General features: G+C 43.5%; 2 protein-coding genes across 7 annotated transcripts in view; both read left to right on the top strand.

The window, feature by feature from the left end:
• RBM6 (RNA binding motif protein 6) overlaps positions 1-9,879 on the top strand; it is a 124,420-nt gene extending 114,541 nt beyond the window's left edge. For all 5 annotated transcript variants that reach the window (XM_077858825.1, XM_077858824.1, XM_077858826.1 and 2 more), the window contains 5 exons: positions 135-395; positions 3,713-3,787; positions 4,921-5,018; positions 8,772-8,901; positions 9,633-9,879. In XM_077858825.1, coding sequence (XP_077714951.1) covers positions 135-395; positions 3,713-3,787; positions 4,921-5,018; positions 8,772-8,901; positions 9,633-9,758 — 690 coding nt within the window. In that variant the 3' untranslated portion in view covers positions 9,759-9,879. The remainder of the gene's footprint in view (positions 1-134; positions 396-3,712; positions 3,788-4,920; positions 5,019-8,771; positions 8,902-9,632) is intronic.
• A 7,286-nt stretch (positions 9,880-17,165) lies between these two features.
• Positions 17,166-26,273, top strand: part of RBM5 (RNA binding motif protein 5) — a 29,629-nt gene continuing 20,521 nt past the window's right edge. For both annotated transcript variants that reach the window (XM_077858823.1, XM_077858822.1), the window contains exons 1-4: positions 17,166-17,320; positions 18,635-18,705; positions 20,369-20,534; positions 21,291-21,446. In XM_077858823.1, the coding sequence (XP_077714949.1) occupies positions 18,689-18,705; positions 20,369-20,534; positions 21,291-21,446 (339 nt within the window). In that variant the 5' untranslated portion in view covers positions 17,166-17,320; positions 18,635-18,688. The remainder of the gene's footprint in view (positions 17,321-18,634; positions 18,706-20,368; positions 20,535-21,290; positions 21,447-26,273) is intronic.

The following is a 26,273-nucleotide window of genomic DNA, read 5'->3' as shown; positions in this document are numbered from 1 at the left end:
CAGTGGGCCTATTTTGAGCCCAGTTCATTATTCGAACTAAAAGAGAAGAAATGAAATACCCATATTGGAATATCCAGAAAACAGGCCTCTCAGTATAGGTTGAGGTTGGTTAATCTCTGACCTTCTCCTTCCAGCCTAAGGTGGTAAATCCGCTCATCGGCCTCTTGGGTGAATATGGAGGGGACAGTGACTATGAGGAGGAGGAAGAGGAAGAGCAGACCCCTCCTCCACAGCCCCGCACAACACAGCCCCCACAGCGGGAGGAGCTGACCAAGAAGGAAAACGAAGAAGATAAACTCACTGACTGGAATAAACTGGCTTGTCTGCTCTGCAGAAGGCAGTTTCCCAACAAAGAAGTTCTGATCAAACACCAGCAGCTCTCAGACCTGCACAAGGTATGGGGAAGGGGCCTTGACCTTTAATTTATTTATTTTTTAAGATTTTGTTTATTCATGAGAGACACAGAGAGAGAGAGAATGGATGGTAGAGACACAGGCAGAGGGAGAAGCAGGCTCCATGCAGGGAGCCCAATATGGGACTTGATTCCGGGTCTCCAGGATCACGCCTTGGGCCGAAGGCGGCACTAAACCGCTGAGCCACCAAAATGAATTGTTCCTCCATCTTTTGTCATGAGTTGCTCTGCATTAAGGCTGTGCCCACATTCAAAAACTACAGTGTGTAGACCCAAGGCAAGTGTCATGGCGGGGGCTGGGGCACTAGATACAGAGGCTGTGCTGGAGACAAGAGGAGAGGGGATCATCAAGTAGGAGACTTATTTGCTGAATTTCTCATCATAGCTCTTCCATTATTTTTTTTTATATTTTATTTATTTATTCATGAGAGACACAGAGAGAGAGAGAGGCAGAGAGACAGGCAGAGGGAGAAGCAGGCCCCATCCAGGGAGCCCGATGTGGGACTCGATCCTGGAACTCCAGGATCATGCCCTGGGCCAAAGGCAGGTGCTAAACTGCTGAGCCACCCAGAGATCCCCCATAGTTCTTCCATTAACCTAACGATTGGATCTCAGATAAGCCTCTTCTCTTCTGTGGTATTTGGTGGCTTCCTCTTGTTCTGGCTGGTTCTGATACTGTGTAGTTTTCCCTGAAGGTGGGTCATGTGCCATCTCTTCACATGGGGAGTCACTGCTGTGAGCCATGGCACAATATCTATTGTTGGGGTGGTAAACTGACATACACTCATCCTCCCCTGCAGTCTTCCCATTTAGATGTACTGACCAAGCAGCCAAATTCTGGACAAATAAAGCCCCTAGATAGACTCATGTTCTCAGTATAGGGTGATTTATTTCACACTCCTTCTCTAGCAGATGTTGCTAGAGCCGGTGAGGAGATTGGATTTAAACTTTCTTTCAATGTAAAATCCAAAGTCTTATATAGCTAAAAGCTGAGAAGCTCTGCTTTTGGTAATAGGTGTACTTCTTCTCCCAGCTGCCTCTGTGGAGGCTTTGCAAAGTTCCTAGGGGTCTAAGAAGTTCCTGACAATCCTACAACAGATCGCCTCTCAAGTCCCTTTGATCTGGAATTCTGAGTCACGAGACTGACACATTGAAATTTCAGCTCTTTGGGGGCTCCTGGCTGGCCCAGTCGGTAGAGTGTGTGACTCTTGATCTTGGGGTCGTGAGTTCAAGCCCCAGCCCTACATTGGGTATAGAGCTTACTTTTTAAAAAAATTAAATTAAAAAAATATAAAAGGATATATAAAGTTAAAAAAAAATAGTAATAGATTTCAACTGTCTGATGGTTAATGTCAGGAAAGAGGAGCGAAGTCTGGTGAATCCACAAAATGAACTGACCCCAGAATAGTGGAAAGTGTACTATAGTATTTTTTCCTTTCCTCACAGTGATCCAATACAGAGAATCCCATTCATCCAAAAGCTGTTCTGGACATCTTAAGTTTCTTATATATGCCTGAGGGTATTGTGTAATAGAGCCATTGCTTGAGAAGTTTGGACCCTTGAGGAATACAGGACTCTCAGAGCATCCTTTTTGTTCTCTCTCTCTCTCTCTCTCTTTTTTCTTTTTTTTTAAGATTTTATTTATTTATTCATGAGAGACACAGAAAGAGAGAGGCAGAGACACAGGCAGAGGGAGAAGCAGGCTCCATGCAGGGAGCCTGATGTGGGACTTGATCCCGGGTCTCCAGGATCACACCCTGGGCTGAAGGCGGCGCTAAACCACTATTTATTTATTCATGAGAGACACAGAGAGAAAGACAGAGACATAGACAGAGGGAGAAGCGGGCTCCCCTTGGAGAGCCCGATGTGAGACTTGATCCCAGGACCCTGGGATCACTACCTGAGCCAAAGGCAGATGCTTAACTACTGAGCCACCCAGGCACCACCCCCACCTCCCGCCTTTTTTTAAGGTTTTTATTCTTTTAGGACTTTCTCCTTTTCATATTTCTCTGGGGGCTTGAAAGAGTGAATAGTGTCTGAGGATGGGGGCGGGGGGGGTGGTAGTGATGGTGGTAGTGGTAGGAAAAGCATGTAGGCATTAAGTTTTCTTCACTAGGGATGCCTGTGTGACTCAGTCGGTTAAGCATCTGCCTTTGGCTCAGGTCATGATCTCAGGGTCCTGGGATAGAGCCCCAAACATTGGGCTGTCTCCTCAGTGGGGAGTCTGCTTCTCCCTCTCGCTCTCCCTCTGTGTGTATGCTTGCTCTCTCTCTTGCTTTCTGTCTCTCTAAATAAAAATAAAATCTTAAAAAAATAAAGTTTTCTTCACTGATGTGCTCAGATTCCCCTCTCATAATTTTTACTTTAGATAAAGACCTATAAAACAATTTTGTGTTTTCTACATTTTAAAGATTTATTTATTTATTTGAGAGACAGAGCGTGGGGTTGGTGGGGACAGGCTGGGGAAAGGGAGAGAGAATCTCAAGCAGACTCCCCACTGAGCACAGAGCCCGACTCAGGGCTTCATCTCACAACCCTGAGAATACCTGAGCTGAAATCAAGAATCAGACGCTTGGGGCGCCTGGGTGGCTAAGTCAGTTAAGTGTTTGCCTTCACCTCAGGTCATGATCCCAGGGCCCTGAAATTGAACCCTGCATTGGGCTCCCTGCTCAGTGGGGAAGTCTGCTTCTCCCTCTCCCTCTGCCCTTCCCCCACTGCTCATGTTCTCACTCACACTCTCTCTCTCAAATAAATAAATAAATTCTTAAAAAAAAAAAATCAGGGATCCCTGGGTGGCGCAGCAGTTTGGCACCTGCCTTTGGCCCAGGGTGCGATCCTGAAGACCCGGGATCGAATCCCATGTCGGGCTCCCAGTGCATGGAGCCTGCTTCTCCCTCTGCCTGTGTCTCTGCCTCTCTCTCTTTCTCTCTCTCTCTCTGTGTGTGTGACTATCATAAATAAATAAAAATTTATTTAAAAAAAAAATCAGACACTTAATTGACTGAGCCACCCAGGCACCCCTGTTTTCTACATTTGGGAAAAAAGTAGAATGAAGATCTCTCTTGTGCCACACCACATAACTAATCTGTGTGACAAGCCAGCATTACAAGTTGGATTCCCATTGGTGATTCTAAAGCCAATCTAGTTAGCAATTGTTGTTTGCATGGTACAGTGATCACTCAGGAGAGTTGGTCAGTCCAAGGAGCCACAATCCTACAGCAGCTATTGGGAAAGGCTTAAAGGCATTTTCTAGGACCATTTTTTCTAGACCTGTACTCATAGAACTTTCTCTCTTCTCAGCAAAATCTGGAAATCCATCGGAAGATAAAACAGTCTGAGCAGGAGCTAGCCTATCTGGAAAGGAGAGAACAGGAGGTAAGTTTTGATGACCTGCTATTCCCTTGACCCCAACCCTTTTTACTTTCTGGTATGAAATTTATAGGCTGTGCTGAAGACAGAGAATGAAGAGGCCCTTAAAAATGGTGTATACATGTATCAAAACTCATCAGACTACCATTAAAATGGGTGCACTTCATTGTGTATAAATTATACCTTAATAAAATTGATACATGTATTTTAAAGGTGGTGGTAGTTTAAGGTCTCCAGATAGGTCAAATAAATAACATTTCTCTTTCCTGCCTAGCTTTTAAAATCAGTGAAGGAGTATTAGATAGGTCTACTGAAATAACATCTTTGGGCAGCCCGGGTGGCTCAGCATTTTAGCACTGCCTTCAGCCCAGGGCCTGATCCTGGAGACCTGGGATTGAGTCCCATGTGAGGCTCCCTGCATGGAGCCTACTTCTCCCTCTGCCTGTGTCTCTGCCTCTCTCTCTCTCTCTCTCTCTCTCTCTCTTTTCTGTCTCTCATTAATAAATAAATAAAATCTTTTTTAAAAAATGAAATAAGGGATCCCTGGGTGGTGCAGCGGTTTGGTGCCTGCCTTTGGCCCAGGGCGCGATCCTGGAGACCCGGGATCGAATCCCACGTCGGGCTCCCAGTGCATGGAGCCTGCTTCTCCCTCTGCCTGTGTCTCTGCCTCTCTCTCTATCATAAATAAATAAAAATTAAAAATATATGTATATATATAAAAAAATGAAATAACATTTTTTACTATGAGAGGTTAAGTGGGAGGAAGTAGTTTAGTGTAGAGCCGAATGGACTTGCTGCCTAGATCATGTAATTAGGCAGACTCAGCCTATACAGCCACAGGCTTTGGTGTCCGAGCCAGGTCTTCTGTGATGGTCACGAATCCTGTGGAGACCTACGGACAGCACCTCCTTAGAAGAGGTAAACACAACTATTGAGTCAAGCACACCACCTCATCTTTTCAAATTTATCAGAGAAGCCACTGCTTTCTCAAGAAAAATAATGTGAAGGAGCAAGAGATTCAGGAGTTAACAGTTGAACTCCCTTCACATTAGAAGGAATAAAAGGAATAAAGCGAAGCTTCCCCACTACCCAACCCCCTTAAATGGAAATTTCATATTTGTTACTCTGCTTACCAACAGGGAAGGTTTAAAGAAAGAGGAAATGATCGCAGAGAAAAGCTCCAATCTTTTGACTCTCCAGAAAGGAAACGGATTAAATACTCCAGGGAAACTGATAGGTAAGTCAGAAACTTTTCATTCAGCCTAGGCCTTAGGGCCTAATGATGAAACGGTCTCCTTCTCCAGCTGTGCTGCTTTTTTCTGTCTTGGGGATGCTGAAGTCAGCAGAAGCAGGTTCTGTCTGAATTCCTTGAGCATGAGGTTTGTTCCAACCTCTGACCACCTAGCATTACTCAGGGAATATGTGTGTTTGCATGGAAGTTTGGCTGGCTGCTTAGTTTCTCAAAGCCACAACTGAAGTGGCCATGATTGGGAACTCTTTCTCTCCTAATAAGTAATGCTGTACCTCCTATACCTGATAAGAATGTCACTCTCTTGGGCTTTTTCTCCAGGGAACCTCCATCCTCATACATAGGCACTGAATGAATGGTGGGCTGCTGAGAGACATAAATGATCTCTAGATTCCTGTGTTTATTTCTAATCGAGATCAGACTCTTGAACCTAGCAGGGTTATATAGAATTTGTTGATAACCCATTGTATATAGGTAAAAGACATATATTATCCGTGACTGTCTGAATACTGAATAAGGAAGGTTTAGGTGATGCAGTGTCTCATAGGGCAGACATAGAATTCCAGTCGAGAAGGGGAGGGCATTTCAATTTGATGAAACTGCATACACTATTGATAAGAGAGAAATCATGATGCATTTGAGAAGTTATAAGTAACTTGATGGAGGCCAGTTCAAGAAGTTCATACCCCCCCCCCTTTTTTTTTAAGATTTTATTTTTTTATTCATGAGAGACAGAGAGAGAGAGAGAGAGGCAGAGGGAGAAGCAGGCTCCATGCAGGGAGCCTGATGTGGGACTTGATCCCAGGTCTCCAGGATCGGGCCCTGGGCTGAAGGCGGTGCTAAACCACTGAGCCACCCGGGCTGCCCAAGAAGTTCATACTCCTTGAATACCATGCTAATAAGGCTTTGTCTTAGGGCAGAGAGGGGGGTTTTGAAATTATTTTAAGCAGGGTGTTGTCCTGATGAGACTTGAACAGGTCTATATGTTGATAAGCAAAAGAGCAGCTAGTAGCCAGGGTAGATTATGTGTACCCATGGGAATGGGGAAGATCACTGATAGAGAAAGGCCTAGAGGAGGGTTGATGGAGTCTGGGGCTCTGGCATTCCAGCTTATTTGCTCACTGCCCACAGTACCTGAAAAAGAAATCTTTATGAAAAATACTTCCTGGGATGCATGGGTGGCTCAGGCGGTTGGGCGTCTGCCTTTGGCTCAGGGCGTGATCCCAGAGTTCCAGGATCAGGTCCCACATCAGGCTCCCTGAGGGGAGCCTGCTTCTCCCTCTGCCTGTGTCTCTGCCTCTCATGAATAAATAAATTAAATCTTTTTAAAAAAATAAAAATATTTCCTTACTGTGTACAATAAACTCTGGTATTTTTATTGTAGCCTTTTCTGTTTGCATTCTTTTTTTTTTTTTCTTAAGGATGAGCAATTTTTTAAAAAGATGTATTTATTTATTTTGAGAGAGAGCACATGCATGCACAGGAACCAGGGGGAGGGGCAGAGGAAGAGAGAGAATCTCAAGCAGACTCCCTACTGAACGTGGAGCCTGATATAAGGCTCGGTCCCACGACCCTGAGATCCTGACTTGAGCCAAACAAGAGCCACTCACCCGACTGAGCCAGGCACCCCTGTTTGTATTCTTAAGAAGTGCTAAGGGGGATCCCTGGATGGCTCAGTGGTTTGGTGCCTGCCTTTGGCCAGGGGCATGGTCCTGGGGTCCCAGGATCGAGTCCCATGTCGGGCTCCCTGCATGGAGCCTGCTTCTCTGCCTGCCCCCCCTCCTCTCTCTCTCTCTCTCTCTCTCTTTCTGTGTGTGTGTCTCTCATGAATAAATAAATCTTTAAAAAAAAGAAAAAGAAAAAAGAAAAATGCTAAGGAAGGACCACTTAATCAATTTAACATCCCATTAGGTCATTCTTGCAATTTGAAATATACTGGGCTAAACCAAAAAGTGAGTCAGTTAAGAGGAAGAAGGACAGGGGCACCTGGGTGGTCAGTGGTCTGCCTTTGGTTCAAGTCATGATCCCGGGGCCCTGGGATCAAGTCCTGCATCAGTCTCCTTGCAGGGAACCTGCTTCTCCCTCTGCCTATGTTTCTGCCTCTCTCTGTGTGTCTCTCATGAATAAATAAAATCTTTTTTTTTTAAGATTTTTTTAAATTCATTTATTCATAGAGACACACGCGGGACTTGATCCCGGGTCTCCAGGATCACACCCCAGGCTGCAGGTGGCGCTAAACCGCTGCGCCACCGGGGCTGCCCTAAATAAAATCTTTTAAAGGGGGCGGGGCTGGGATCCCTGGGTGGCTCAACAGTTTAGCACCTGCCAGGATATGATTCTGGAGTCCTGGAATCGAGTCCCTTGTCAGGCTCCCTGCATGGAGCCTGCTTCTCCCTCTGCCTGTGTCTCTACCTCTCTCTCTCTCTCTCTCTCTCTCTCTCTCTGTGTCTCTCATGAATAAATTAATAAACTCTTTATAAAAGGGGGGGGGGTAGAAGGTCACCTTAGCCCTGAGTGAGTTGGCTGGATGCAGAAAAACACCCTTCTGTATTCTTGGCTCCCATCACATCACACTGGTTCTCTTACTTCTTAGTCTTCTCCCCTGCTTCTCTTGGTTTTCTGGGCAATTCCAGATATTCTCCAGGACTCTGCCCTTAGTGCTCCTTAATTCTTCCTGTTCCACCCTCTTGTCCTAGACTGTCTAAGGTACCCAAGACCTCAACCATCACTAACAAGCTAACAGGTCCCCACAACTCCATCCCAAGGAAGTTAGGTTTTCTCAGTGCAAAAGCACTATTTCCATTTATCTCTCCTGGGCATGTCCTTTTGGAGACCTGTTAAGCTCCTCATCCAAAACAATTAACTCAGTATTATATCCCATACTATATTCAAGTCCAGTCCTGCTAAACCTGCTATGTGTTCATTTTTCAGAGTAGTGACGTCGCTACATCATGGTTCACCTGGTCTGACTCGATCTTCTTCCTTTATCCCCGTATCATTACTGGCCACATCCCTAATTAAGCTTTGTCCCTCTTTCTAGCTCACCTCCAAACAGGAATCCTTACTCCCAATCTCTGTTCTTCAGCCTCTAGTGTACTCTCTACCCTGGTACCAAAACCATCTTTGTCAACAGAAATCTCCTAAAACTCACTGTTTTGTGAAGGCATATCTGGCTTAGAGGAGTCGGGGGTGAGTGGGGTGGGGTGGGGGGGACATTTGACTGAAGGTTGAAGTCCAGAGTCATGATTTAGCATGATGTTCAAGGCTCTTCCATCTGGACCCAGAAGCCTTTGTCAGTTCCTACTATTCCTTTCCTGGACAAATTGTATTCTTTCACTTCTTTGTGGCCCCTTTCCTCTTCTGCTTTTTCAGTTCAGATGTGCCATCTTGTTGGATTTCGTCGTTTTTGGTGATGCCCCTGCAGGGTTTGTGTTTTCTCTGATGTAATTCCATAGGAGATGTCTCGTGGTGCCACATCCATAGCTGAGCTCTTTACTGTCTTATAAGCATCCGTTGACATACTATCCTTCTCATGTCCTTCCCCATTAACAGGGTTGGATCTGGGGCATCTCTGTATCCCCATGACAAAAGCCTGTTGCATTGTTAGCAGGCATTCAGAAATATTGTTTAATATACTTAGGAGGAAGCAAATGTAAATCAAGAGGACAGAGGTTCCTATTAGGTTCACAAATGGGTCACTTTGAAAGTAATGGTATAGAAGTACGTCTGCTCCTTTTGCAGTGATCGCAAACCTGTTGGTAAAGAAGGAATCGACAGTAGCAACAAAGGAGGCTGTGTCCAACAGACTTCTGGCTGGAGGAAGGGGGCAGGCCTCGGGTATGGCCATCCTGGATTGGCTTCAGCAGAGGAGGTGAAATGGTTTCCATCTTTTGGGGGTGGCATGAACTTGGAATATACTTAACTTTCTCTCACTCTCTGGCTCGGAGCTGTGTCTTTGCCTTTTAGCTGGGCTTCCTCCACTGCTGATGAAGGACACAGGAGCTGAAGGAGCCCATCAGTCTTGATTACTAGATGATAGCTAGGCATTCTGGGCTCTTTGTAATTATGGTTGGCAGTGGGAATGGGGCTCATCTTACTCTTACATGGAGTGAGATGTGGGGTAGTATGGGAATCAGGCAGTTTGAGCTGATGAATTGTTTGGTAACAAGAACCAGGGAGCCCACAATAAAAGATACAAAAGCATCTCTGAGAGGCATTATCATCAGGGGAGCTAAAATGGCTAAAATTTGAGGAGCATGAAGTTAGTCCTGGTTCTCATGAAGGGCTTTGCCTCTACTATTCGGGTAGAGAATAGAGCAAAGGTTGTAAGAGGGAACACTGCCCATTTTGTGTTGGCTTGGTCCACCTTTGAAAAAGGAGACTGACTTTTCATAGTCTGCTATGGAATCCTCTATCCTGAAGTTGTGGCATCACCACCCTCCTTAATCATCTTGGGTTTGTTTATTAATTAAACATTCTAAAAAATTCCCCCAAATCCTGATCCTTACTGGTCCAGAAATGCTTATAATCAAAGGCCAGCCCCGAAGCTAATGGGCTAATGAATTCATAGAGCCCACTTCATTGTTTGTCTTTGTGTTACAGACTGAAGGCCGGATGAGGGGGCCCAGTGTGGGGGCTCCAGGAAGAACCAGCAAGAGACAGTCCAACGAGACTTACCGAGATGCTGTGCGAAGAGTCATGTTTGCTCGGTATAAAGAACTAGATTAAAGAATGGAGACAAGTCCCATAGGACACAACCTCCTTCTTGTTTTGTTTGTCCGTCTCTCCTTTTGTTTTGTTACTGTTCTTGCTGCTAGAACTTTTTTAAATAAACTTTTTTTCAATGTGATTTTTTTTTTTTTTTTTTGGTGGTTATATTTTTCTCCCATAGATGGGTTGGGGTGGGGCTTATGGTAGGAGGGAGAGAGCACCTTGGTGCAGCCCATTTGAGGTGGCGGTGAAATGGCAGAAGTGCTTCCTTGAGCCCTGAAACATCACCTGCCTTCAGTGTGAGTGGATGTGTTACAGTGATCTTTGCACTCTAGCTTTGTGTGAGTACTGTCAGATTTTTAAAATTATTTTCCTAATCTAATTAATGAAAACTGCATCTCATTGTTTGCTTCTACTTCTTTGATAACTGCTAAGGCTGAACATATTTCTATATGTTGGTTTACTACTATTAGACCTTTGAAAGTCCTCTTCTGATTTCCCCATTGCTGGAAGGGGTAGTGTGACAGCTCTTTTTCTGGGTGCTTGCTGGGCACTCAATGCGTCATGTTATGATCACCACAATGAATGCATAGTAAGAATTGTCACTCCCCTCCAGCCAGCCACTACCCCAGGTTTTCCGTCCCTTCTTGGCTAAAATTCTCTAAAGAGGTGTCTTTCGACACCTTTCAAATCTTTCTTAATTTTCTACCATATCAATCATACTATTTCACAGGGTTTGCTTCAAAAGTGAGAGTTGTTTTTAATTCTTTGCAGTTAAAAGGACTATATCTTATGAACCTATTAAAACTTTTAAAAATGGGGTGCCTGGGTGGCTCAGTCAGTTAAGTAGCCAACTCTTAGCTTCAGCTCAGGTCATGATCTCAGGGTCCTGGGATCAAGCCCTGCGTCTGGCTCTGCATTCAGTGAAGAGTGTGCTTGTGGATTCTCTTTCTCCTCTCCCCGAGCCCGCACTTGCTCACTCATTCTTTTTCTCAAAGAAATAAATCTTTAAAACTTCAAAAAATAATTTCTCCAGGTAACATATTATAGTACTAGGAATTGCACTTTTCAGATGTCTCTGGAGGAATGTTTGTTAGGAAGAAAGAGAACTGTAGGTTTAAAAGAGCATGTTGATGGTATAAAGTAGGAGTTTGTAAACTGACCCATCAAGGGCCAGAGTCAATATTTTAGACTTTACATGTCAGATGATCTCTGTTGAAACTATTCAGCACTCTTTAGTGAGAGAGCAGCCATAGGCAATATATACACAAGTGATGGTGGCTGAGTTCCAATAAAAGTTTCTTTACAAAAACAAGTTGCAGGGATCCCTGGGTGGCGCAGCGGTTTGGCGCCTGCCTTTGGCCCAGGGCGCGATCCTGGAGACCTGGGATCAAATCTCACGTCGGGCTCCCGGTGCATGAAGCCTGCTTCTCCCTCTGCCTATGTCTCTGCCTCTCTCTCTCTGTCTCTCTCTGTCTCTCTCTGTGTGACTATCATAAATAAATAAAAATTAGGGATCCCTGGGTGGCGCAGCGGTTTGGCGTCTGCCTTTGGCCCAGGGCGTGATCCTGGAGACCCAAAATCAAATCCCACGTCAGGTTCCTGGTGCATGAAGCCTGCTTCTCCCTCTGCCTATGTCTCTGCCTCCCTTCTCTCTCTCTCCCTGTGTGACTATCATAAGTAAATAAAAATAAATAAATAAATAAATAAATAAATAAATAAATAAATAAATAAAAATTAAAAACAGAAACAAGTTGCAGGAACACCTGGGTGCTCAGCAATTGAGTGTCTTCCTTTGGCTCAGGGTGTGATCCCAGGGTCCCCAGATCCCTGGATCAAATCCCGCATCGGGCTCCCTGTGTGGAGCCTACTTTCTCTGCCTCTCTCTGTGTATCTCTCATGAATAAATAAATAAAAATCTTTAAAAAAGAAAAAAAAAAAAACAAAACAGGTTGCAGGCCAGAATTGGCCCACTAGTCTAGCAGAACCAAGGACAGCTCTGTACAATAGCATAGAGGTATTAGCATTTTGGAGGGAATGGGCAGTGAGGGGTGGGAGATGTAAGGGGAGAAAACATTTCTAGCAACAGGAATGATAAATGTGAAGTTAAATGGTTTGCCATGCTGTGTCCAGATATAATCCCTTCTTCTTAATCTTTAATAACTCTTTTTACCCCTCCCAAAGAGAAAACAAAATCAGGAGCAGTCCGGCATTACAGAGGATGGGCCATTGGACTCTCTGGTGCATCTTTTTTTTTTTTTTTTTTTTTTGGACAGCTGGTCCAGGTTTGTCCTAAACTGCCCAGACCAGGTTTTCCTTCTAAATTTGCATTATCCATTTGGACCTAGAGTAAACTGTGGAACACATCAAATACTATTAAAGACTCCATTATGGGCTACTTAGTTAACACCAGTTATTGGCTGCCCAGCAGAAGCACCATTGAGTTATTAAGTAGTCATTCTATGAATGTTTTGAGAACTTACTCTACTTTCACCAGGGCTATAGCAAGATCAGTGTTGACCTCTGTGCCCATGGGACTTGGTCGACTGAGGAAGATGGGTGTTGGGACACCTGGGTGGTTTAGCAGTTGAGTGCCTGCCTTCAGCCCAGGGCATGGTCCTGGGAGCCTGCTTCTCCTCTCTCTCTCTCTCTCTCTCTCTCAATAAATAAATAAATAAATAGATAGATAGATAGTTAGATAGATAGATAGATAGATAGATAGATAGATAGATAGATAGATAAATAAATAAATAAATAAATAAATAAATAAATAAATAAATAATAAACTTAAAAAAAAGATGATGAGTGTTGAGCAATTACTGATGTGATGAGAGACAGTACAGCAAGTATTGTCAGCACCTTTCCTAAGAAAGTGTTTAAACTCAAACCTCAGACTAGTTTGCCTAGTTTTGTTTCCTAGCTTTATTTTGCCACTTATATGGAGATTTTGCTGTTGGAAATAAGGTCTAATTTATTCCATACATTTTTAAGACAGTATTTTGGGTATTGATGAAAGTAGGAGGGACACCTGGGTAGTTCAGTCAGTTAAGCATCTGCCTTTGTTTTTTGTTTTTTTTAATATTATTTATTCATGAGAGAGAGAGAGGCAGAGACACAGGCAGAGGGAGAAGCAGGCTCCACGTAGGGAGCCTGACGTGGGACTCGATCCTAGGACTCCAGGATCACACCCTGGGCTGAAGGCAGGTGCCAAACCACTGAGCCACCCAGGGATCCCCCAGCATCTGCCTTTGGCTCAGGTCATGATCCCAGGGTCCTGGGATTGAGCCTCACATCAGGCTCTCTGCTCAGCAAAGAGCCTACTTCTCTCTCCTGCCTGCTGCTACACCGGCTTGTGCTTTCTCTCTCTGTCTCAAATAAATGTTTAAAAAAAGGGAGGGGGGATGAATATGAAAAGTGTGCTACCCTGCAATGTCCCTGGGCAGTTCCCTGAGGCTTTGATCAGAATGCCAGCTACATAAGGGCAGAGATCTTGGATAATTTTCCTTACTATATCCCTAGGGCCTAACACAGTAGGCACCCAATAAATGAGTGAATAATACCTTGTTCATAGGTCTATAGAAAATACTTGCTGAATTAAATTTTGATTGCATATATGTCAGTTCATCAAAGTCTATCTTGACAAAAATTAGTTTCTTTGTATAGGTAAGAGTTCTCACATAAGTCTTTACTTATTCTGGAGCAATAGTTCCCAGCCTGAGATCAAAACAAGTGAACTAGTTTTTTTCTTTTGCCAAGTGGTGGAAAATTAAGGAAAAAAAGGTAAAATCATTATTTCTTTAACAGAACTTTTTTTTTTTTAACCTCAGAAGATTAGGAAAAGCAGTCTTTTTTTTTTTTTTAATTTTATTTATTAATGTGAGACACAAAAGCAGAGACAGGCAGAGGGAGAAGCAGGCTCCCTGTGGAGAGCCCGATGCAGGACTCAATCCCAGGACCCCAGGATCATGACCTGAGCCAAAGGCAGATGCTCAACCACTGAGCCACCCAGGCGCCCCCAGGAAAAGCAATCTTAAAAAACTTTTCTCTGGGGATCCCTGGGTGGCTCAGCGGTTTGGCGCCTGCCTTTGGCCCAGGGCACGATCCTGGAGACCCGGGATCGAATCCCACATCGGGCTCCGGGTGCATGGAGCCTGCTTCTTCCTCTGCCTGTGTCTCTGCCTCTCTCTCTCTCTATCATAAATAAAAAAACTAAAAAAAAAAACTTTTCTCTGTAGTGAACATACATGGCTTTATTTAAAATAAAAAACAGGTGCGCCTGACTGGCTCAGTTGGTGGAGCATGTGACTTTTGAATCCGTGTTGTAAGGTTTGAGCCCCATGTTGGGTGTGGAGATTACTTAAGAATAAAACTTTAAAGAAACAAAAAACAAACAAAAAGAGACAAAAAAACAACTGTTTGTTGTCTTTGTTTTCTTTATTAGCTATGGAACTTGTTAAACTTTTCCAGACCCACATCAGCTGCCTGACAGGCTTTTGGGGGCACTGCTCTGGAGCTCAACCCAGCAAGCACCTCAGGGATATTCAGAAGTGCTTGTTGAACTGCTTTGAGAACAAAGCAATCAACTTCTAGTGGCCATTAAATCTAGCAGGTTCAGAAAAAAAAAAAAGTCTAGCAGATTCTGGATTCAGCAACTGACGCATCCAAGACATCCATTGCAGGGTTTACAATGACCCTATCTATGTTTAACTTTTAAATTTCATTAAACATATTTGGGTACCTTCTGTGGGTTGCATACTTTTACTTTTTCTAATGATGGAGGTTTTACATATATCTCCTCCCCGTAAATTGGACACTATATATAAATACATATATGCACACATGAAAAAGTAGAACTATGTGTATGTATAGATAGTGCAATGATCTGAATGTGTCCCCTCCCCACAACATTCATACATTGTAATCCTTTCTTATTTTTAAGATTTTAATTATTTATTCATGAGAGGCAGAAGGAAAAGCAGGCTCCCTGTAGGGAGCCTGATGCTGGACTTGATCCCAGGACCCCAGAATCACGACCTGAGCCAAAGGCAGAGACACTCAACCACAGCCACTCAGGTGCCCCTGTAAATCCTAATCCTTTTTTTTGGTAATCCTAATTCTTAAAGGTAATGAATGGTATTAGTAGATGAGGCTTTGGGAAATAATTAAGCTCATGAATATGGAGTCATCATAAATGGGATTAGTGCTCTTGTAAAAGAGATCCTACAGAGCTTCCTAGATTCTTCTACCTCATGAGGATACAATAAGAAGTCTGCAACCTGGAAGAGGGCCTTCACCTGACCATGCCAGCACCTTGATCTTGGACTTCTCAGCCTCAAGAACTGTGAGAAAAATTTTTTTGTTTATAAGCTACCCAGCCTGTGGTATTTCTTCATAGCAGCCTGAACGGAGATAAATACATGCATACAGAGGAGGAGAGAGGAAGAGAGAAAGGAAGTCATCCATTGTTCCAAAATCAGAAATTTCTACCTTTCCATCTATTGTTTTTTGATTACCCAAAGAGTTTCCAGTGTCCACCACTTAATGCCCTTACTGTAGAATGCCCGTAGTTAGAATATGTTTAAAGAACATTTTTCCTGGTTGCTTTACCAAGAAAAAAATTTTCCAATATATTTGAAGCTTCTGGTTTAGAATCTACTCACTGACATCCTTCCACTTTTTTTTTTAATTTCATTTATTTATTCATGAGAGATACAGAAGGAGAGAGAGGCGGAGACACAGGCAGAGGGAGAAGCAGGCTCCATGCAGGGAGCCTGATGTGGGACTCGATCCCGGGTCTCCAGGATAAACCGCTTAGCCACCGGGGCTGCCCCAGCACTTTTTTTTTTTTAAGATTTTATTTATTTATTCATGAGAGACACACAGAGAGAGGCAGAGACATAGGCAGAAGTAGAAGCAGGCTCCCTGCGGGGAGCCCAACGAAGGACTGGATCCCAGGATTACGACCCAAGCCTGACACAGATGCTTAACCACTAAGGCACCCAGGCATCCCCTTTCCACTTATTCTTGAAAGATCTCTCTTTGAGAAAGAATATGGTGCAGTTTTCTATAACTGGTATCTTCCTCTACCTTGTCATGGTCTAATTCTTCTTGTCTGTATATGTGACCTGAAAGACCAGTTCACTAAAAATATCTCTGTAAATAATGCCAAAGGGCAAATTATGCTAACTAGAGGCACTGGAATACTACCATGTCACTGACCAGTCCCAGTCTGAAATACCTCCTAATTACCCAAGAATCCTTGCCATTTTCCACCCCAAATGTTACACGTTTAGCTTTCTTTGTTGGTGGATTAATTTGTTTACTCAGCAGATATCTATTGAGTACATACCATGTGCCAGGCACCAGTAGAGCCACTGGGGATACATAGTGAACTAAAGAGATACTTCTCTGCCCTTCTGGAGTTTACATTCTAGTAATTGAGAGCATGGACTCTGAAATCACATTTATTAGCTCAAATCCCAGTTCCACTACTATTAACTCTGCCTGAACTACTATCTCTCGAACAAGGACAGCGATGGATGGCTTTGATTAGGTGAGCAGCAACTGAGGCAGCTATAAGTGGTCAGATCCTAGATATATTTTGAAGATAGAGTCAACAGATTTACTGACAGATTAGATGCAAGGAAAAAATCATGGATGACTACAGGGTTTTTGTCCTCAGTAACTGGAAGTTGCCATTTATGAGCTGAGGAAGGCTGTGGAGGAGATACGGTTGAGTTCTGGCTGCAACTTTGAGATGCTATTAGACATCCAAATACTGTTAACCCTGAAAAAACAACTTTCCTGAGCCTTTGCCTTAGGCTAGAGAATATCAATTGAATGACACTCTTAAAACTTGCCTTCAAGAATTCTCTTAATTTGGAGGCGCCTGGCTGGCTCAGTAGAGCATACCACTCTTGATCTCGGGGTTGTGAGTTCTAGTCCCATGTTGGGTACAGAGGTGTTTGTTTTTGTTTTAAGAATTCTCATTTCCATAAGCCTCATTTTCCTCACCTGCAAAATGGGTTTAATAACCATCTCATAGGTTATGAATATAAAAAATAGATATTTATAAAGCATCTAGCCCAACAATCTAGAGTCCAATAATACAATACTCGGTCAACTAACGTGACTTCTCTTAAAACCAGATTAAACGTGATATTCTACATTGTGTCTGGGAAAGCAAACTGTACTCTTTTGTAGCAAAGGCAAAGAATTACCGATAAAGGTAAGAGCTCTAATCAGAGTCTGCAAATGGCAGACTGGCAACTTCACCCTTGGTTTTGAAAAAAAAAAAAAGAAAGAAAGAAAGAAAGAAATACGCAGGAAATTAACACAGGGCATAGTGAGTGACAGGACGCCTTAGCGACCACACTTCCCAGCAGTCCTCGCGTAGCCAGACACCGTCGCGGATTGGATGCCTCCTCGGGAGGCGGGTGGTGTGGGGGAGGTGGCAGGCGCGAGGTACTGTGGGTAGGAGACGGCCGTCGACCGAGGCGCCATTTTGTGAGGCGGCCGTACCCTGTTGGAGGTTCTGGGGCACAAAACCGCTACTTCTGCCACTTTGGTCTTTCCTGGGGGTAAGTGCAGCATCCGCCCGTAGCGCCCCGCGGTTCTTGCTTTTGAGGCAGGACTTGTGCAGCCTTCCTGACAGCCTCGGGCAGCAGCCGATCAGCCCCAGTCGCATCTCTCAAGTAGTTACCCGAAGCATTGGAGGGCCGCGCCCCTCCTCGCAGCCTGCGCTGTCAGCTTTCGGAGGGCGTCCTCTTGCCCCACCCGAGACCCGCTTCTTTCGTGCTCTTGACTGTGTGTCTGCCGGGACGCGTCTGCGACTCCCTAGCCCAACTGAACGTGGAGCCGTCGACTGTCCCTTGGGTACTCCTCAGGGGCGCCCGGCAGTTTCTAGCCGCCATCGCCCCTCAGCTGTACTTGAATCCGCCCTTTCCGGGAGATTGTTGGGCGAAGGCCGATCTGCAGGCTGGGAGCCTCTTGGGGGTCAGGAGGGGCGTGTGCAGGCATAAAGGGAAAGCCGGACGCCTGAGTCGGTCGCGCAGGCTGTGGCGCCGCCATCTCGGCCTCAACACCCCGCGAAGGTGGGTCCCGGCACTGCCGGGGCGACAAGGGGCGGTGTTAGAGATTCTGCCCAGGGCCTTATTTCTCCCAGGTGGTTCTCTTCCATTTGTAATTCAGCAAATGTTCGTTGAGCGCCTACTCTGTAACAGGCGCCAGGGTCGGCTGAAAGTAGTTTCTCAGATCTTGCACGCATTGAACGCGGTCTAGCTGTGTGTTGTTTTATCACCGCCAGGGCGCTGCGGGGCCCAGCTGGCAGCCTCAAGGGTTAGTGGTGGTTATTGTTACTGAAGAATTAAGTCGTGTCGAGGTTTGCTCTTGTCTCATTGAAATAGCTTTGGACCAGCCGTTGCGTTATAAATGGAGTAGATTTCAATCACCGCAGCATCCTGGCTTCTGAAAGATTTAAACTTTTCATCAGAAAATTTTGAATTTTATATTGCTCCTTGTATTAATAAAGACGCTTTGATTAAAGTTTTAACCACCAACTACCCCCTTGGAGTTGATTTGATTAGAACACAGTCTGCTGATTGCATCGCTGCCTTTTTTTTTTTTTTTTTTGCTTTGTAATCCTAAAGTAGAAGGGAAGGATTCTTATTGAATAGGGACTCTAATATTTAAAGTGTGGTTCATCTTCCTGCTGTGTTCGTTTCAACAAAATCTTACTATGATTTTTCATAATGACAGTTAATCCTCCTGCCCCCACCTTGGATAATCACTGTTATTAATTTGATGAAATTCCAACTTCAGTAGTGTCCTAGCTTATAGAAAGATTGACTTAAATGATCTCAAATTTTCAGCAACCAATCTCTTTTGTTTCCTAGAAAAAAACAAAATTTGGACCTTTTGGAATAGTGTGGTACATCTTCAGTAGGATAATGGGTTCAGACAAACGGTAAGTTACTACTGTGTGTGTTTTTAATCTCAACATTTCATCAGAGACTGAACTATTTTTTTTAATTGTTTATCAAACAAATATTTGAGTATCTATTTTGTGCCAAGTATTGTTATTGCCTTCATGAGCCTTGCTCTTAAAAGCGTGCAGTTTATTTTTATTTATTTATTTTTAAAGCGTGCAGTTTAATGAGAGAAGTGAAGTACTGTGTGAACTGTGCTATATAAAAGAAGTCAAGGGTGCTGTTAGAACACATAGGAAGCATGTACTTTCCTGGAAATATCTAGGAAAGCTTCCTGGAGAAAGTATCCTCTAAGGTGAATCCTGAGGGTAGGTAAGAATTAGGCAAAGGAGGGCAGAGTGGAGTGGGTCACTGAGGGTTCCCAGTGTGGAAAGCAGCCTATGTAGAAGCCAGGAGATCATACAAGTCTGTCACTTTACATAATAGCAAGCAATCAGTGAACACAAGTTCTTGTTATTGTCCCCTCTGTAGCAAGATGATCCTGATTTGTAGAAGCTTTGGACCATGGATTACATGAAAAATAAATGAATTGAAAAATTACTAGAGAATTAAGATGAGAACATTTGGCTGCTGTGTCATCTGTGGATTCTCCCACTCAAACTGTTTGATTTACATACAAGACCTTATTCGGCCACCTTCTTAGTATTGAGTCTGGTGCTAGTGATAAATCAAATTGATGGCCCAGAGAGTTTCTGGAGGTGTTCTTGTCACGTAATGTCATTGTTCTAATGTTGTGTTAGCAGTCTGTGGTTCCAAATGACTTACTAAATTAACATTTACCCTTTTAGGGTTTCTCATCCTCATACTTCCCATTATGAAATAGTCCTAACTACTAATTTCATTCGTTTCTTTTTATTAAATTTGTATACTCTGAATTGTTTATTTATTTGGTGAGGATGTAACATTAACATTACAAGTTAAAATTGTTAACTAGGCCCTTCTAAGCCTTTCCTTTGTCTTGTCCTTACATAGTTGTTTTATGAACCTGGTAAACAATTTTTGAAAGAACTATATCTGTAGTCAAATGGGTTTAAGCCTCTTGTTACTAGATTTGTCCAGTAACCAAAAGTAAACCAGATGTTATAGGAAATAATGTTTTCTGTTGGTACTGGTTATGTCTAACAAATGAACTTGGTTAACTGCCCGATGAGGGAAAAAAACTAATTTAATTCATCCAGGTTGTTAGTCCATTTCCCAGTAGTGTGATACCCTTGAGAGTAGGTGAGTGAGAACACATTCTCTTTGAGATGGGGTGAGATGCTAAAAATTACTTTCTTCCTATTTTTGATCAGCAAGATCTGAATCAGGGATAAGAGGGGTGATATGTGTAGACTACAGGTTTGGTAATACACAGGATGAACTTGGCCAACCTCACCTTTAAAAAAAAAAAATGTGTGGTGGCCATATTTTCATATTTAGCATGATTTCCTGAAAGTTATCTTTGCCTTTAGGGGTGTAGATGTTTTCCTAGTGGTTGTCTTTGTAAACTAGAATCTGGTGATAAATTTTAGGGATATATAAAACTACTTGGATATCTTATACACTGAGCTCTGGGGCGAGGGGTGGTATTTTCAACCATGTTTTCTAAAGGTATAAATGGTGATTTACTTTAGATTAAATGAAAATTCTTTTCCCTGGCAGAGTGAGTAGAACAGAGCGTAGTGGAAGGTACGGTTCCATCATAGACAGGGATGACCGAGATGAGCGTGAATCCAGAAGCAGGCGGAGGGACTCAGACTACAAAAGATCTAGTGATGATCGGAGAGGTGACAGATATGACGACTACCGAGACTATGACAGCCCAGAGGTGAGTGGTCTAGTACCCGGTATGGAGTAGTTAGAATTGTATATTGCATGCAGAAAGCTTCTAAGATCTTAGAAATGAAGTAAGGATGTCAAGTTTGGAACTCTTCTCTTGAGTATTACAATTCAGACCCTCTATTATTCTGAAATCTGCTGAGGTGACTCTAATCCTCAAAGATAAACTGAACTCGTGGTAATAGAAACTCTAGCCAGGATTTACATAGGGCTCCCCAGGCATTCTTTTGAGCACTTGACTTAAATGAACTCATGTAGGTCTCACTACAATCCCTTACCGGTGGGTGTCTTTCTATTTTAAAGATGAGGCAATCAGAGCATAATAATATACCAACCCTGTGCCTCAGGCTGCTTCTGAAAGTTGTAGTTTGGTCAGCATAGTTTCTTGCCCCGTTCCTATCTATATATAAACAACAGCTTTGTTTAGAAGTAATTGTATTGCCCGTGTAATTATGCAGGGTTTTTTCTTTTTCCATGCATATAACCTTCATATTATAACAGTTAGTGGTATTTCGGTGTGATAGTATACTGTACAGTCAGTTGTTAAACCATTCTTCCTGAAATAAATGGTTATGGCCCTTCTAACCCCACCCCCACCCCCAATTTAGAAACATTACAGTGAACATTATCATGGAGTTCCCATACCCTTTCTGTTGTTCCTAAAGATAAATTCCTAGGAGTGGAGGGACTGGATCAAAGGGTATAAACTCAGCATGATTTTAATTGTAATTTTATTATAAATCAGAGAGAACGTGAAAGAAGGAACAGTGACCGATCCGAAGATGGCTACCATTCAGATGGTGACTATGGCGAGCATGACTACAGACATGACATCAGTGATGAGAGGGAGAGTAAGACCATCATGCTGCGCGGCCTTCCCATCACCATCACAGAGAGCGATGTAAGAGAAAACAGCAGTTGTAACAAGCAGTCTAGTAGGCACAGCAGATTTAGGGCTTCGATCATTTTCTCACACTGTTGTTTTACCACAATTTAACATCTCAGCCAGTGAAGTATATTTCCATTTTTCGGGTGGGGTTTTTTCATCTTGGTTCAGAGGTAAATTACCATTTATAATTAGGCTTTGAAGCTCAGTGTAAAATTGAGTTTTCTGGGACGCCCGGGTGGCTCAGCGGTTGAGCGTCTGCATCTCAGCTCAGGGCATGATCCCGTGGTCCCAGAATCGAGTCCCACATTGGGCTCCCTGCATGGAGCCTGCTTCTCCCTCTGCCTCTCTCTCTGTGTCTCTTATGAATAAATAGAATTGAGTTTTCAGAACTTCCTTAACTACAGGGAGCAGGTCTTATTCTTTCAATAGTCATTAGATGGTAATCAGTTCCTTTTTATTGAATTGTTTATTTATTTGGTGAGGATGTATCAGTAAAAACACTTCCTTCATGATCTGGCTACCCTTTGATTTGATGAAATTTGAAACCTGAGAAACCTATCAAGAAGACTATTCCTGACTCCCCACTCCTCAGACTGGCCAACTAGGAGCTTGGTATACTGGGCACTACCTGCTTTCCGGTGGCAATCTCTTCTCTAGCCCTTATTTATTCCAACCACATCCACCACCTGCTTTCCCCGTAGGCCACTTTGGACATGTTCATCATTCTACCAATGTGCCTTTTTATGCTTGGAGGCTCCATTAAAAAAAAAAAAAAAAAAAAGATTTTATTTATTTATTCATGAGAGACACAGAGAGAGGCAGAGACACAGGCAGAGGGAGAAGCAGGCTCCATGCAGGGAGCCTGACGTGGGACTCGATCCCAGGACCCCGAGATCACACCCTGGGCTGAAGGCGACGCTAAACTGCTGAGCCACCCGGGCTGCCTTTGAAGGCTTCATTATTAGAGGTCTTGTTGAAAGAGGTTCTGCAGAATGTCTCTGGGAAAAGGTAGGGGAGTGCCTTACTGGTTCAGTTGGTAGAGCATGTGACTCTTAGAGTTGTAAGTTCAAACCCCACATTGAGAACAGAGATTACTTTAAAAAAAAAAAATGTATGTGGAAGGAAGCTTCTTTAAGAGAGGTTTTTAGGTGGAGGATAAAGAAGGGTTTCAGGGAGATCTTAGTTGAGCTGATTTTTGAGGGATAGAATGTTTGGGTCCAGGGTGCCTGGGTAGCTCAGTCATTTGGACATCTGCCTTCAGTTCGGGTCGTGGTCCCAGGGTCCTGGAATCCAGCTGGCATTGGGCTCCTTGCAGGGAGCCTGCTTCTCCCTCTCCCTCTGCCCCTCCCCCCTGCTTGTGCTCTGTCAATCTCTTCCAAATAAATCAAATCTTTTTTTAAAAAAAGGAGAAGAGGGATCCCTGGGTGGCGCAGCGGTTTGGCGCCTGCCTTTGGCTCAGGGCGTGATCCTGGAGACCCGGAATCGAATCCCACATCGGGCTCCTGGTGCATGGAGCCTGCTTCTCCCTCTGCCTGTGTCTCTGCCTCTCTCTCTCTCTCTGTGACTATCATAAATAAATAAAAATTAAAAAAAAAAAAAAAAAAGGAGAAGAAATGTTTGGGTCTGGTAGAAAACTGGGGGAAAGGTGTGGTAGACTAGCCCTCCAGGCTGTGCGATCACACAAGCAAACATGGAAATAGATTCTGAATGCTGAATGTAGACAAGGCCTTGTCACCAGGTTCATTTGGTTGAATTGAAAGGCTTTTGGCAGGAGAGAGGTGGGTGAGAAAGTGCTCTTGAGGCCAGGTGCCAGAATCTTTGAAAACTCAGATAAGTATAAAATAAGTTACTTAGGGCTTTGCCTGGTAGCAAGAACTGCACAGGTTAGAATGTTGGAGGGAAAGAATGGTAATGGGAGGACAGGGAAGACCGAGCTGAGCTCAGGTAGGGGCAACAGTGGGCAGGTGGAGTAGAAGATACAGGAAATACTACAGGAGTTGTCAGTTTAGGAAAGTTTGCCTGTTTAGCAGGTTATTCCTTTGAGTACTCTGCTGGCCTGTGGCCCTGGGCGCCTGCAGAGGAAGTGAGCAGCATGGGGAAGCAGTGCTCTAGCTGACTTTTAGGGGCCTCCACGCTGGCAATGAAACGAGAATGAATGACAGTGAAACTGCTCTTGTATTTCAGGCTTTTTTTTTTTTTTTTAAGATTTTATTTATTTATTCATGAGAGACACAGGTAGGGGGAGAAGCAGACTCCATGCAGGGCGCCCAATGTGGGACTTGATCCCAGGACTCCAGGATCATGCCCTGGGCTGAAGGCAGGCACTAAACCGCTGAACCACCCAGGTGTCCCTGTATTTCTGGCTTCTTTAGGAAAATAGAAGTGCCTACCATAAGAAGGCTGGTTTTCAAAGTAGAATGTCTGAGGTTCCCAAGTTGTGCAGTATTCTTAGCAGATCCCCTTGTTGAGGTCTTTAAAATATTTTAAAATTACGTTTTTTAATCAGAACTTCAGCTTATCATACTGTTTGAATTTTTTTAGTTTAGCCCTCCCACTGATATGTGAACTCTTAGAGTAACTGTCTTTAGTTACTATGGTACTATATGTGTTACTGTTAACAGTACTTTTATAGTAACTGTCTTTAGTTACTCTGATGACTAACTTTTCAGTTACTATGTTACTAAGCATGGACCTGAGTCACATGATGGGGTCTGGCTCAGTGTAGAACTTCTCCTACTCTGTGGAAAAAATAGTCCATTCTTTTTATTGGTGGTTGTTATGGTCTATAAAGTCACTGCGGATAGAATACTACATACTAAACCATCATTCCTAGAAAAATAAAAGTTAGGTTCCTGTGAGCCTCTGGTTACATTTCGTCAAAGGGTCAGTACATAATCCTGTCTTAGGTGGTATTTTGGTTTAGAGATGGCTTATTTAATACATATTGTTGATTCATTAACTTATGAACTCACATCCAACAATACTATAAGTCGTGTCTGAATGAAGTTTCTCTAACATACGTATTTTCTCTGTGAGGAATATTAGTCTCCTTGTGTTTAGAAATACTAGATAGAACTTTAGCACCACACTTGGAGAGCCATTTTAAATACATAAATCACTGGGGTGCCTGGCTGGCTTCATCAGTAGAGCATGCAACCCTTGATTTCAGGCCCATGAATTGAAGCCCCATGTTGGGCATAGAGCTTAATTTTTATTAAAAAAAAAAATAATAGGGGATCCCTGGGTGGCTCAGAGGTTTAGAGCCTGCCTTTGGCCCAGGGCGTGATCCTGGAGTCCCAGAATCGAGTCCCACGTTGGGCTTCCTGCCTGGAGCCTGCTTCTCCCTCTGCCTGTGTCTCTGCATCTCTCTCTCTGTCTCTCTTGTGAATAAATAAATAAAATAAAATAAAATTTAAAAAATATAATAGTAAAATCAGGGATCCCTGGGTGGCGCAGTGGTTTCGTACCTGCCTTTGGCCCAGGGCACGATCCTGGAGACCCGGGATCGAATCCCATGTCGGACTCCCGGTGCATGGAGCCTGCTTCTCCCTCTGCCTATGTCTCTGCCTCTCTCTCTCTCTGTGTGACTATCATAAATAAAAATTAAAAAAAAAAAATAGTGAAATCACTAACCAAAAAATAGAAAACTGTGGAAAACTTGACACTAAAGAGACTGCGAAAAGGGACCCTTCTTTACATTATGGAAGCTGAAACAAAGCAGACTATCAGCCTGGGACATGTGCATCAAGCAACTCAAATCTGTACATGTCCATGGATGACTTGGAAGTGCCACAAGTATTGATTGGGAGTTAGAATAGTGGGTGGCCAAATTTGCAAATACGGAATCCAATATAATGAGGATCAACAATATATAATCTGTAGCCTTTGTGCAATAACAAAAAGTTAGGGACCAGTAAGAAATTATTTCACAAATTTGCCGTTTTTTTCTTTTTGCCTTGGAATATTTCTGCCTGGCATGAGTAAGAAATAGTGTATTTCTTTGCCTTTTGCAGTAACAGCTTGGTCTAACATCAATAACAAACCTACCAGGCCAAATTCATTCTTCTAGGTTCAATTGATGTTTATTTTGACTTACTAGGAGCCTAGGAATGTTATGAGCTTTGTTAATTTTCAGCACGAAAATCATTTTTTTTTTAAGATTTTTATTTATTTATTCATGATAGAGACAGAGGCAGGGACACAGGCAGAAGGAGAAGCAGGCTCCATGCTGGGAGCCTGACACGGGACTTGATCCCGGGACTCCAGGATCGCACCCTGGGCCAAAGGCAGATGCCAAACCTCTGAGCTACCCAAGGATCTCCCAGCACGAAAATCATTTAAGATAATTGTGAGGGGATCCCTGGGTGGCGCAGCGGTTTGGCGCCTGCCTTTGGCCCAGGGCGCGATCCTGGAGACCCGGGATCGAGTCCCATGTCGGACTCCCGGTGCATGGAGCCTGCTTCTCCCTCTGCCTATGTCTCTGCCTCTCTCTCTGTGTGACTATCATTTAAAAAAAAAAAAAAAAAAAGATAATTGTGAAAAAAATGTTTGAGAGTTCCTTATTTTTTAGCTATTGTTTTTTTAAGGTTTATTTGGGAGGGAGAATCTCTGGGTGGCTCAGTGGTTTAGCACCTGCCTCTGGCCCAGAGTGCAATCCTGGAGTCCCGGGATCGAGTCCCGAGTCGGGCTCCTGGCATGGAGCCTGCTTCTCCCTTTACCTGTGTCTCTACCTCTCTCTCTATGTCTATCATGAATAAATAAATAAAATCTTTAAAAAAAAAATAGATTTATTTGAGAGAGAATGAGCAGTGGGGAGGGGCAGAGAGAGAAGTAGATTCC

The sequence above is a fragment of the Canis aureus genome, chromosome 19, assembly GCF_053574225.1.
Source record: "Canis aureus isolate CA01 chromosome 19, VMU_Caureus_v.1.0, whole genome shotgun sequence".
Classification (NCBI taxonomy): Eukaryota; Metazoa; Chordata; class Mammalia; order Carnivora; family Canidae; genus Canis; species Canis aureus.
This window is presented reverse-complemented; position numbering and strand designations above follow the sequence as displayed.